The sequence below is a fragment of the Oreochromis aureus genome, linkage group 14, assembly GCF_013358895.1.
Source record: "Oreochromis aureus strain Israel breed Guangdong linkage group 14, ZZ_aureus, whole genome shotgun sequence".
Classification (NCBI taxonomy): domain Eukaryota; kingdom Metazoa; phylum Chordata; class Actinopteri; order Cichliformes; family Cichlidae; genus Oreochromis; species Oreochromis aureus.
This window is the reverse complement of record NC_052955.1, coordinates 7381435-7395363: the sequence shown is the minus strand read 5'-3', so window position 1 is coordinate 7395363 and position 13929 is coordinate 7381435. Positions and strand designations below refer to the sequence as shown.

The 13929-nt window shown below is 36.4% G+C and overlaps 1 protein-coding gene across 1 annotated transcript; it reads left to right on the top strand.

Moving 5' to 3' along the window:
* The first annotated feature begins 1523 nt into the window (after positions 1–1523).
* Positions 1524–13621, top strand: LOC120432804. Its single transcript, XM_039598012.1, has 7 exons — positions 1524–1542; positions 1696–1988; positions 2079–2265; positions 2427–2563; positions 2651–2722; positions 13076–13092; positions 13606–13621. Exons 1-7 carry the CDS (start codon positions 1524–1526, stop codon positions 13619–13621), a joined length of 741 nt encoding a protein of 246 aa, XP_039453946.1.
* Positions 13622–13929: the final 308 nt, after the last annotated feature.

Genomic DNA, 13929 nt, shown 5'->3' with positions numbered 1-13929 from the left:
TGAAAATGGATTTTATATTAGTTAATATTTTGTAATCAAAGCACAAAAAGCCAACAAAATTACAATAACAAGGAACCAAGCTTTTAGCATTTCAATAGTACACAGTAAATTTCCCAGTGTTAAATCAGCAGTGTTAAAGTGTATTTACTCTAATAGAGTCATTATAACGACAGCTGGAGCAAAACGCCTCCCAGTGTGGGTGATAATTCGCGGAGTTAAAAGACCCAGTGTCAATGTTACACTAGAAAGCTCCTCCCACCACAGACTCCTTTTCAAACTGAGAGGATTTTTCACCGCGCCATTTTCTTCACATCAGTTACACGGTAAGTTGTTCATATTCACTTATTAAACCAACAATTTGACATTTTAAACACAAGTAGCATGTTAAAATAAGGTTACATTCCTTTTGTCCATGTTTATTATATATTTCATTTTGTACCTGAAGCAAATGTGACACTGTCTGTATGCTAACGTAAGGTTGTTAATTAGTGTTGGCTAAGACTGTAAGGATTGTTAATGTATTTCAGTGTGTAGTGGTGATTGTGTTGTGTTCTAGCATGTTTGAAATTCCATTAAATTAAACCCTCTATGTGTTGGGAGCTACATATTAACATTAGCTAGCTAACTAGCATTTTGGCTAACATTGGTGCACGGGCAATTGTTATTGTTACATTTTAAATTATGTAAGGCAAGCATTAACTAATTAAAATTTTACACTAATGTTACATCTTTCACTTCTTTTTGGATACCTAGCTATAGAGGTCGTTTTCAGTAAGGTTATTGTCTTATTTCAATTCCGCTGTCTTTAGCGATTTTACAGTTACAGTTATTACAACCAGCAGGCAGTATAAACTTAATAAAGTATCCAAAATATCCAGGATTCAGTTTGTAATGTTTTCTTTTATTAGTTTGAACTTAAGATGACAGTGTTTGTATTTGTAGTGAGTTAACTTGATGTTAACTAATGATGGTATTGACACAAGTTACCTTTTTCCAGTTTGGTTAGCAGACTATTCAGTATGTTAAACTAAAGATGAACAAAATACTGACTCCCTAGTGCTAAGTTAGATCAGACAAACGGTAAAAGTACTAGTAATTATTTTAGTTTTGTATTGAGGAATATATTTCATGTAGGTGAAATACTCATTTAGTACAGGGCTTAAAAACTACAGCCAAAGGGCTGAAACACCTTGTTACACTGAAAAAAGTAACATACAGTGTAAGAAATAACAATGCAAGGCTGTTTTACTGGTATTTATGGGACTGTTTTAATATTCACATTTTCTGTTTACAGTAGTTCGATGAAGAGCACTGACTATAAGAAATTACTGTCTACAGGAAGCATGCCAGAGGAATTGTAAGTAAGTAGCTCATAGTAATAACTGATACAACCAAAATCACGTTTAAACATTTTAAATCCTGCTAAAATGTATGTCCTTATCAACTGTTCATTGTTACATAACTTATTTTGTTCATTCATTTATCAGTGTCTGTACATGTCACTCTCAAGGAACATTATTATGATGGCGAGAGTGGCACTGGGTACTGGCCTGGAGGATTAAAACCATACAGAGATGCACCGCTAAAGGGAGGCGATTATCATCTGGAGGTAACATTTATAATTCAGTGGAAATACATAATACAGTTCCACATTGTGGTTCTTTATTAATAATGGTTATTAAATGTTGTTATTAGTTTTGATAAAGAAGCTGTATTTCATATTGTCTAGCACCAGGAGATGGATCATCGGTGAAGACCAGTGTGGTGGACCAACTGTCAGACGAGAGTTGCAGTTTGTTACAGAGAAGGTGCTGAGTGAGGATGAGTGCAAGGATACAATCTCTCTGATGAAACATTCAGCTGATGAAGACACAGTCAAGAAGAAGATGAAGTTGACATTTGTTTATCGACACAGCATGGTCCTTGACCTCCTGCTGTCAAGCAACATAGTGTCTGTTTTTCCACGTTTCAAAGATATCAAAGGCTTGGTGAATATTTGTCATTACTTTGACAATGTAAACACACTTTAATATTTTGTAGATAGCAGATATAATTCTCTATTCTCTTCCCTGTTACAGATCGAACAGGATTATGTACTGATGTTTGGTGAGGATGTATCAGGCAGGTTGCTGGAGAGGTGGCCAACAACATTCAAAAGAAAGATTATCCAACAAGGCAGAAAGCTTCCTTCTACCAGTGACCTGAAAGAACTTTTGCTGGCAGCTGACTCACCTGAGGATGCCACTGAAGTTAATGCTGACATTGGTGAGCTGTTGTTTCTTTGATTAGCACATTCATAGCATATATAATGTTTGTCACAGAACAGTTATCCTTTTTGTCTTTTGGGTCTACTCAAACATTTTTCAATGCATTGAAATATATTGTTGATGATGATTCAACTTTATTAAAACAAATAACTTTTGCAGGCTGGGACAGTGGGACAGGTGGGACAATAGCAATTCTTTTGCTATTACATCTGATTCCATCATCTGGTCAGGGTCGGAAGAGACCAGGAAAGGTGTCAGCTTCTCAAGCAGAAAGGCATCTTGTGGTCTTCAAGAAGGTTTGTGTTTCTTTTCTATTTTTATGTTATGAATTACCAGTTTAAGAAAACTTGATTCTTATTGCCTGTCTGTATTTGTCTTTTCAGACTGGAACAAATATCCAAGAGCACCTTGATGCCGTCACTACCAGCACTCAACCCTACCTCCTGGCTGTTGGGGTGAAAAGAATGACATCCACTGGTTCTTCATTATTCTTGACAAGAATGCCATGCCATGCAAGTCTACCTCTTCACTTGGTTCTTTTGATGAACTGTTTAAAGCACATTTTGTGTTTGGCACATCTTACAACACTATGCTTCACAACATGTACACGTTCATCCAAACCACGGGTTTTAGAAAACATTTAAATACCAAACACCTTAACTATTTTGACCAACAGGCTGACACTGATGTTAATCTACAGCCTGATGTGGCAGTTAAAGAAGTTAGCACTACAGGGGAGGTGATGTCAACTAATGTAGAAGAAACACACCCACAACATCTGAAAAGGTCAAATAAGAGCACTTTGGATATGTGTGCCTCTGCTGTTGCACAACTCAGGGCAGCTGGATTAAGCCAATCTACTGTGAATAGTTTTGTCTCCTCAATGGAGGAAGTGTTTTTTGAGATTCATACTCAGGCTAAAGATGCAGCCTTACAGAGTGTACCTTTACAGGACACCACAAGTAAAAATAAATATAATAGTAATAAAATAAAGCATTGGGAGTCCTTTAGCCTTGAAAGATTAGCTTTAGGACCAGGAAAGATGGTGACACTTGGAGAGCTGGAATTAGGTCCAGAAATTGCTTGGAGCTGTGTTTGTTTTCAGCTAAGTGGATAATAACACACGGTACAGAGTACCGCCCTGACTTTATCATCTGTGCAGATGTAGTGTCTGAGATTCCGGTTTTTGTAAGATCAAAAGTATTGTTGTGAAAGATGACATTGTATTGCTCTCATGGAAAACTGATGGAAACCCTGTGTTTTGATGACCATTATCATGCATTTAGGGTCAGACTGCATCCCAATATGGTGCTGAAGGTGTTGAACATAAATGAGCTGTGTTGCTTCTTCAAATGAAGTATGGCATTTCAGATTCCTCCCTGTATGTCGTTCCATATTGCAGTTTTATGTCAAACTAAATTCATTGTTTTAAAGTGTTTTATACACTACATGAGATGTTTTATATTTTGAGCCTAACATAAAAATAAAGCTGTTAAATGTATTATCTAGTTGTGGTCTTTGCTTACTTGTTTTATATGTAAAAGCATTATTAAAAACCAGGTTTTCATGCTGCAAAACAGTGAATTGTGTGTAAAGGTAACACTACAGGAAGAGTTTTAGTAACACTACTTGGTGTAAAATTAATTACAAATTTTACTCTATGAGAGCTAATTTTTCACTAGAGATTAGTGTATGAATAACACAGTATAGAGTAACATCAACTCCCATCAGAGTTCTTTGAACCCCCAGTGTTAATTTCAAATAACTCAATTCAGTGTTAAAAATCAGTGGGATTTTACTCAAATAGAGTTAATTTATCACTATGATAGAGTAAATAATATGACACTACTAGTAGTGTTAAGTTGATTTAACACTATGCGGTGTTACTCAGTGTTAAATTTTTACTCTATTTAGAGTTAAATTTACTCTAAAATTTTAACACTATAGAAAGAGTTGATTTAACACCAATTCCGAATGGGACCAAATAGACTCGGAAACAGTGTTAAATTTAACTCTTTAAGTGTTAGTTTGACACTGCAAATTTTACTGTGTAGGTGATAAAAATACTCAGAATATGCCTTAGAAACTGAACAACCTTAGAAACTAGTTATTCTACCTGCTCTCAGTCTCTGTCTATCCTGGTTTTCAAAACAGAAATAACAGCATGTATATTCTTCACATTACTGCATGCGAAAGGACAGGCTTCACTTTCCTTCTAAAACGATGAGATGTATAATTTGGCAGAACAAATAACTCTAGAGTCATGGTTACTGGGTATCTGATAAGGAGCCCACTTAGACCCCTGATGTCTTCATTCATGTCAGTCTCCATTGGCAACAAAAGAGCTGAAACAACATCAACAAGTCTCTGACACAGCTGATGCTAGCCTGCAATTAAATACACATTTTAACAAGAGATGAGTAAGCTAGATAAATAGAGCAGAGATCCTCCATTAACTTAAGAGGTTCTTTGTAATTCACTTTCTGGCAGGAGAACAAAATGTGCTCCAGCTCTGAATCTGCTTTTAGCACATATACTCATCTTTGAGCAGTTGTAAATGGAAAAAGATGGAGGGGAAATCCTGAAAGCCAGAAATTTCAGTACTTGGCAAAGTAATTGTAAGTCACTGGTATTGATCAACAGCATGACCCTTGGATATATATTATGGCAATATTGTCCATCACACTTTTTTTTGACACAATAAGATGAAACATTTTTTTTAAATTTTATTTTGGAAAGCTGAATTCTCAGCTGACAGATCCCAGTGTTTGCCCAAACCTAAATGCCAATGTGAGCTGCACAAAAAGTCAGGGACACTGAATCATCTCAAATGTTCGACCGGACCAATGCATTTTTAAAGGCCTTTTCAAAAAGCTGGACACACAATTGCTCATTTTGACGCAGCAGTCTGTGGGCGCATTGGCTATATCGGCCAGACAAATGTGATCCGCAGAGAGTTCTGTTTTTATTCTCCTTCCTCCTTCTTTCTCAGTGGTATCAGCGATGTTGGACACACTGTTTAATCTTTTCTTCTCTTAAAGAAGATACAGGAGTGTATCAGAATATTCCATCTACCCAGTTATTGCAGACACATTTCCTCAATAATACGCTTGTCATTTGGATCCTCTCTTATTTTTCCTATGGTGACTTCTAAGCAAACAACACAATAGCGCAAATGGATGCTCAGTGCTCCAGGTTAATGTACTTCATTAGAGGTTCAGTTTTGCATGTCTGACTTAATTTAATGGGCCAGAAAGCCTTGGGACAATTTTTCTGACATTTCAAGAATGCCAAGGCTGGCATAGAAGGCTTATGTTCATGTGCAGCCACAGACAGGAAGAGAGAAGGGTTTGGGGAGAGGCTAGGGCTTCCTCTGCCTATTAATGATGGTATAGAGCCCAAGGAGACAGCACGCAGAGAAACTCAGGGAGCACACAGCTGGAGTATAGGAGTGGTGGTGGTTGGGGGGGCAAACATCGCAAGGTAAAGTGCTGCCAGGAGGGGGTGGTGGGTCACGTCTCTCCTATAAATGACAGCAGCATTCATTCATACTGAACACCCTTGAGGTTTTCTAGTTTTGTCTAAACTCCACCCCTCCCCCTTTAAGAGAATGCACAATATTAAATATGGACATATACATAAACAGGATGATATATGAAAAAATAAATGCCACTATTTGTCATTCTGCACATATAGCACAAGAAAAAACTAACAATATTTTATGAGACAGCTTTTTTTCCATATTTAGCTATACCCAATTTATATCATTTAAAGTCCTGCATGGCTTTGTTATTGCCTTTTTTCATTAGCATCATCAGCACAGGCATTTTACAGTCTGCAGCATCCCATCATGTTTGATGCAAATGAACCAAACTGACTATAGCTGTTACAGGTTGCAAAGCAAGCAAAGCATTTCCTTTTAATGACTTTAGTGACCAGAAGGCGAGAAGAACTGTGAGGCAACAGCAAAATAATGGGTACAGTTAATGCAGAAAAAGGTCATCTTCAAAAATTGACAATCTAGGACAGACGCTAGAAGGATTACTTAATAATGTACTACATATGATACAAAAAGAGTTTACCCATCATATAAAAAGAAACAAAAAAAGTTGTTTTTATACTACACCTCAGCCATTTTTGTGTGACGTTATGCATTCTATGCATCTGTGTATCCTAATCAGTGCTTAACAAAAGATGAAGGATTTTATCTAAATTTCACTTTCATAATTTGAAATTTATACTCGATACAAGGAAATTTAAATCAGATGTTCACATTTTTCTGGTTAATAGGACACCTCATTCTTTTGTTTATATTGTTTTGAAGCTTTATAAAAGAATTATTTTTATTTCAAGCAACTTTATCCATTGCAAGTAAAAGTTCTGAATTTAAAAACGTGTTAAAAATTCATCTGGAGTCAAAAATAAAAAGCAGGAAGAAGCCAAAGGTGAAAGAAAGGATGTGTATTCGTAAACCCAGAGTTTTAGTGTAATCAACAGGAAACCTCTAGTGGCTTCATGAATTTGATATTACAATTCTGTTTAAAAGTGAAAAGATGGTGAAAAGTTATTGGTTAATTTTTCAAACTGAACCAAAAGGTCTTCAGGAAAGAATTAAAATGTGAAGACGTATTATTCAAAGTGTGCAGAGGAATCACGTTTGCACAGGCTACATTTCATGTAAAAAATACAGCTTCCAACTTCGTTTTCTCTCTCTTTCAGTGGCACTCCCGTTCTTCACAAGCCTATGTCTGACGCAACAATGGTTAATTGAAGCTCTTAACTGAAATGCCATAAGTAATATGCTTTAAGTGTTATAAGCTGTGTTTTCTGGTATTGTTCAGCATGTCATAAACAAGCAAACTGCAAAACTTTGTGAAGAAAATAATGCACTCAAAGCCCTTCTCCTCTGTGAGTCTTCTTTTCAGAAGATGTTTGCAGCTTGGGAAGAAGTCACTTCTTTCAGAAGTTTGAGTGCTGTCTGAGGTAAGGATAGTCTTTACCTTACTTCAACAGGATGAATACTTGCTGTGAGTTCCTGTCTTAGCTCTGTTGCTGTCTCTGTGGTGTTTTGAGTGTTATTTTTGCCGCTGATTTCCACTTTTCCGTTGAGGATGTATATGTCTCTAGGTACTGCCTCTGCACTCTAAATTGCTGTATTGTTTTGGCTGAACTTTTTGATTGCTTTTTGTTATTATGAAGTGCATTGTTTATTTGTGTGTTGTGAAGTATGGTCACGATGATAGTGCTGTATTTTCCCTTTCTGGCTGAGGTTTAGTTTTAATTGTATAGCTGTGACCAATAATTATTTATCCTGGGATTGGCTTTTATGGAAAGCTTGAGCTGGGTATAGTTGTGGTTACTTTTTTTTTTAAACGCACACAGCTTTGCATTAAGGAAACAAATAGTTTCATGTGGCAGCTGGCTTTATTATTCTTTACATCATAATGGCATCTAAACTGCTAAGCTCCTGCTCTGTTTAAGCTGTTGCTTAAATCCACTGCATTCATAGTCATCCTTAAGATATAGCCACAGTCATCCGTTTCGTGTATTTTTTTTCGGGAGGGGGGTTTCTGCCATCACTACATAACGTTTTATAGGAAGAGTTTTTTGAAATGCGCCATGAATTTTTCTCATACCATGAATTTTTATGACATCTGTGTGTAGAGGCTGCTGCATAACTTGCGCCTCTTTGCCTTTCGCTGTATATTTGGTTCATTGCTGGGTTTAGAGACATCCCATAACTGTACTATATGTTGTGTAATATTCAGCAGTACTTTACTGAAGCATGGTCATACAGTATAAAGGCTGGAGACTCTGGTCCATCTATTTGTAAACTGACTGTATTTGAAATGGATGTATTAACCGTGACAATCATAAGTTGGTGAAATCCGATTGATGAAGCATCAAACGGAGCATTTTTTTTCCCTCTGAGCATCTTGGTTGATTATATGTTAGATACTTGCCAATTAAAAGGCCAACCTTAAAGCATATTTATTTTAAATCCCCAGTTTGACTCTAATGAAGACTGTGATAAAACCAACAAGGAAGTTCAGGGCCTCCTATAGACTTCTACAGTATATAACACAACTTGAACGCAGTACTCGTTTGCTGTTCCCCTATAAAGAACGAAGGTTCATTGCATTTCTATACTGGTTTCACTTTTTAAACTTGAAAGATATAGCATTTTTTGTATTTACAATACACATTATTGTTCTAATTATTAATATTAAGTATCCAGTTTGGTTGAACATATTACTGACAGATGGCTGAATCATAACGTCTCATTCTCTTCCTTGCTGAGCCTTAGTTACAGTGTTTTTAATGGCACTAGTCACATATTCACCAAGTCACACGTTAACTGTAATCCAGCTGCAGTATCAGGGTTGACTGGTTTGGTATTTGTTCAATAAGCTCCCACCTAACCAATTCCTACTGGTTCAGCAATTTTAAGTGTCACCTCTGTGCAAATAAAGGAGTTATATTAACAGGCCCCAGGACATACCCAGTTTTTTTTTTTTTTTTGGCAATCCCAACAACAGAAAATCTGTGAAAAACAAGAGGGATTAAAAAAAACCTGCTAAATGGAATGTTAGATGGATACTGCTCCATCTAACATGTTTAATGTTTCCATTACTTTCATAGACTTTCACTTGGCATCAGCTGCAAACTATGTCATTTTTTTATTTGAATATTTGAATATATTTATTGTAATAATGGTTTCATATTGACAAGTTCACACATGCACTGGACTCCAGGCTGGTCTGTTTGGAGTGTGGCAGATTTTTACACCTGCTGTTCCTGATGCAACTCCAATGGAATTAGTGTTTTCTCCCAGAAATGAACTGGGGATCCTTCGTTTGATATGCCGATGTGTAAACCACTACACTATTGAGATTCTTGTGTCAGAATAGCACAACAAGATGAGTCTCATTTATTCTTTAGGAAATTTGCAAAAACTAGAATAGAATATAAAGAACATCCCTTTTATTGTCATTCTACATGTACAACAAAATTATGGGTGCTCCAGGCCAACTGTGCAAGAATAAAATATAAATAGTAAGACAGCAGGAATAAATAACAAACAGGAAAAATATATGGTCAAGTGGATTATATACAAAACAAGAGAAAGGCAAACCTTGGAGAACAAAGTGCTTGGAAGTAATGCAAAGAAGTTGGTCTGAGTATAGAGTCCTTGTGTAAGTGGCCTGAGTGATGAGCGTTACTCAGACCGTGGCACAGATTGGTGAGGTGGGTAGGCAGGTGTGGGTTGTGGGGGGGTAGTGTTTGTTAACAGTCCGAATGGCCCAGGGGAAGAAGCTGTTTGTGAGTCTGGAGGTGTGGGACCTGATTGACCTGAGGCTCAGACCAGAGGTCAGCAGGTCAAACTGGTGGTGGGTGGGGTGCAAGGGGTCACCTGTGATGGGCCTGGTTTCTCTGAGACAGGAGGATTTGGCGATGGCCTCCAGGGGTGGCAGCTAAAACTGTACACAAAAGAATTATCTATACAGATACAAAACTAACTTTTATTCTGTGTGTATAGATAATTCTTTTGTGTAACTGAGACAGGCAGGTAGATTGTACTTCACACACGGTAGCACTTTGTCAGAGACAATGTGCATTCACCCCCAAATTGCAGTGACTAGACTGAAGTCTTTGTCATTTAATGGAAGGGATATAGGATGGATTGTTATTATAATATTCTATTTTTAAAGTTTAAATTCATTCTGCTGCAGTGGTAACTTTAGCGTGGCTTTATGTAGGTATTGGAGTGTGTTAAAAAACATCTATGATCAAATAAGACAGAGCTGAGATGAGCTAAAGTTGTCATGTATGTGGTAGATTCACAGCTGGTATTTGTCTCTGCTTCCATTTGTTTACGTTACATTGTTTACATTTTATATTACATTTCATCAAACATATAAAAGCAGTAGCACTTTAAAATGCACACCCTAAAAGACATTCATTGTGTAAAGTTGCCATAAAATTCTGGTGTTTGAGCCACTGCTTTGACACACAGGTCAGCGCAGTGAATGGTCCACTGCCCCTGCTGATAACCATAAAGAACCATAGCTAATTTTTTAAAAAGCAATTTTAAAATGAATTGCAAGTACTCAGAGTCACGTTCGACCCCTTCCCCCCCAAAATAAAAACAAAAATAAAAACTGAAAGCCTCAGTTGTCTCACACAGGCCTATTGTGTTTCTCTTGGGATTTGCTCCCCCCAAACCCTTGTTAAATCTCTTAGAACCTGACACTCAAATAGTCTGAATCCCTGCAGTGCAGAGGTATTTTACCAGCAAGGTCGATCCTGATTTGCTTCAGACAATGTAGTTCATTAATATTGTTACCAAGTCACTCAGAGCAGTTCTAGAATAGTTGTGCGCTGAATTTGATGTATTCAAACTGTAAATGTTCAAGGAGAATTCCCATGCTGTACATTATGAATTTTACAGTTTCTAGGTTAATTTGAGTATGGTGAGCACAACAGCTACTGCTGCTGTTAACTTAAATACAAATTTATTTTAATCACGTTTGATTTTTAAGATGTCAAAACCCTCAAATAGGTTGTTTTTCTAGCAGTGAAATGAGGAGGGATTAATCTTTTAATGTTCCAACCCACTCTGGGTTTTCTGCTGAATAACCTATGTTATATTTTAGCATTGGGGGCACAGACAGATCCCAAATAAATATTTTACACATATAAATAATTCTATTTGTTTCTTTTGGCTGTGTGGTGCTTGTGTTACCTGCTTTGCAAGCTATGCAGGCCTCTGCCACACATCCTGAATAGAATGTTCAAAATCAACAACGAGAAAACAGACAGCTTATTCGGCAGTAAAACGATGAAATATATATTACCCTCAGGGTGTTTTATTTTGCTTCAATTTCCATTACGGGTCCATTATAATAGTTTGTCATTATGAATAGTAACTTAAATGGGAAGAAAGTCGAATCCATGATGCTGTAATGGAAATCATATATTCCATGTTCTTGCATTAATTAAAAAAGGAAATGCATTATTGAAGGATGCAGTTTTTTCCATTATAGTGTTGTTTGATATTATGGTCACTGTAAGTATGCTTCAGTATGTTTAAGCTTCTCATGTGGGTAATGTCAGCAGAGTTTTGGTGTGCCTCAGGGAGATACTTTGGTCCTGCTCTCACTCAGGTTGATGATACTAATGAGGCAGTTTGTGAAGATTAATGCTTTTATTTACACAGAGTGCAAGAGTGCTTCAATTACTGCATCTTACCTCAAACTAGATTTAAATGCTGCACTTACTTTTCTCATGGAAGATTAAAAAGAATACATTTATTTTTTTATTTAAAATGTTAAACTTGATAACAAGAGAAAAATGTGAAATTCTATCATCATAACTCAGCATTAATTGTTCATAATGTCAGACACAAAATATAATTTAAATAATGTTGCTTGTATTGTTTACACAAAACAAGGTTGCGTTACTGGGGTGTTACAGTCACCTCACTCCCATTTTAAATGAACATATTTTGCTAGTTTTTGATTTTTTCTGTTTGTATTCAGAAGAAGTCATGCGATTAGTTATAAATCCTTCAAACAAACAACAATAGCAAAGTGATGATAACAGGAGGTGACACAACAATGACAATAACAACAATATAACAGTGATGAGCATGAAAATATCAGGGGTCTGTACTACAAAACAACTTTAGCGTAGCTAGACTTTGTTTTGTGTTAATTACATGACAAAATCTAAAACTCGGAGATAACAGGTATCATCAGTTTTCTTTGTTAACACAGGCTTTTTGCTTTCTTCAAGGTTTGAGCACGCTCACATAAAAGGGAGAATCTAATGCATCATTTGACTCTTCTTCAGCACAAAAAGGGCCTTCTGCCTGCTTCAGTCAGAGACAATATCAGAGGAACAGGTGATAGAAATCTATAAGAATGTGACAAATAAAATGGCAAAAGACAAATGTGGTGTGGAACTGTGGGGATGGTGCAGCAAATCTGGTGAATTCATGAGTTAATATATTTACTTTACCACTCAGTGTGCTCTCGATGCTGCCATTTAGTCCTGTCTTGACAGCTGCACATTAGAGTGCTGAAACTTGTACACTGAATCATTTTGGACATTATAACATTATAGCAGACCTCTGTCCCACAGTCTGATGAAAAAGATGAAGAAATACCTTCGTTTGTGGATACATCAACGTGAAAGTGAATACTGCTGGTGATCTTACCAATTTTCTAATCTTTGTTTCACTTCAGTGGTGTAATTCAGACCCGGGAGCACAATTCACTTTACAAATGAACTGATTTTTCAGTACAGTAGGTATTGTAGGCAGCAAACCTACCAAATGTACCAGCTTCCTGAACTGGCAAGGGGCAGCACATGTCAAGTATTCTCATCTGTCTTCACTTGTTGAAGAAGAAAAACACCCACAAACACAGGAAAAAACTACACACTCCACAGCAAAACCTGGAAGGCAAAAAAAATCTACAGACTAGCAAAAAACGTATAATATTGGAACATTCCCAATTGCGCTTTAGAGTACAACCATCTAATGAAACAAGGATGTCAATAATGTAAAATGGACACTCTCAATAATAATAAGAATGGTCGTTATGGCAAGATCAACAATAATCATGATTTTCACAACATTAGGGAATTAAACTTTGTGTTTAATTTGTTGTTTATTTTTTTTTAATGTTAAACCAAATGTTAGAAAGTAAAACCACTTTAAAAAGAGGTTACATAAAAGCAGGTCAGATCTGTTTCTCCAGGTCAGATCTGTTCTCATTTCAATTTTGCTTCCGTCAATCCAGGTGGAAAAGGTGGAAAGGTAAGATTAATTTGAAACACCTCCACACCTTTGGATCACAAAAATAAGTTCTGATGGTTCTGATGTTTTTTCATGAACTTTTTCATGAGTTTTCTTTGATGCTAATGATTCTAAATTACTAATAATATAGCTATTACGTCAAAATCATAACTGGAATTCAGATCATGTAAAAAAGTAGGATGCAACTATGTTAATTATATTATTCCTTAAATACATTTTGTTCCTAAAATTTTTCTTACTTTATCCTATTAATGAAAGGGGTGTATGGAAACTTGTAGAAACAAATAATTTAAAATAATCTCACTGAAAGTACTTTTCTAGGGTTTGGTTGTATGTGAGACAAAATTCTTATAAACACAGAAATGTCAGTCCTTCAGTCATGCTGTGAAGGCTCCTATTCTATCCACTCACGAAAAAAGGAAGCGCAAAGCTCCCGTTTTTATTTAAAGTTTTACTGCCTTTAGACTCAGGCTTTTTCATTTGCAATTTTTTTCTTCTTTTTTTGCCCTATAGGGCATCTAAAAGATGAAAGAGAATAGAACTTTGGAATGCTTGTGAAGTGGATTATAAAATATACTGGAAAGTAGTCTTTTCTGAAAAAGCAAGGTTAATTTGCAACAGAGCAGATGATAGCTTGCCCATCATTCCTTTAATCAAACAGCTTTCTTCAGATATAAGAACAAGGGAGCCAAATGATGTCATTTTCAGCATCACTTAAAAGGGGAAAAAAATTAAGTGAAGTACGTCTAGGGCTTTATTCAACACTAGCTGTCATTTAAAAAGGAATTCTTACAAAACCAACACCCAGAGCTTAGTAATGAATCAGTCGTTTCTCTT

Coding starts and splice junctions, on each gene's coding strand:
- LOC120432804 (XM_039598012.1), top strand. Junction 1,989..2,078: donor TCAAAGATATCAAAGGCTTG/GTGAATATTTGT, acceptor TCCCTGTTACAG/ATCGAACAGGATTATGTACT. Junction 2,266..2,426: donor TGAAGTTAATGCTGACATTG/GTGAGCTGTTGT, acceptor TAACTTTTGCAG/GCTGGGACAGTGGGACAGGT.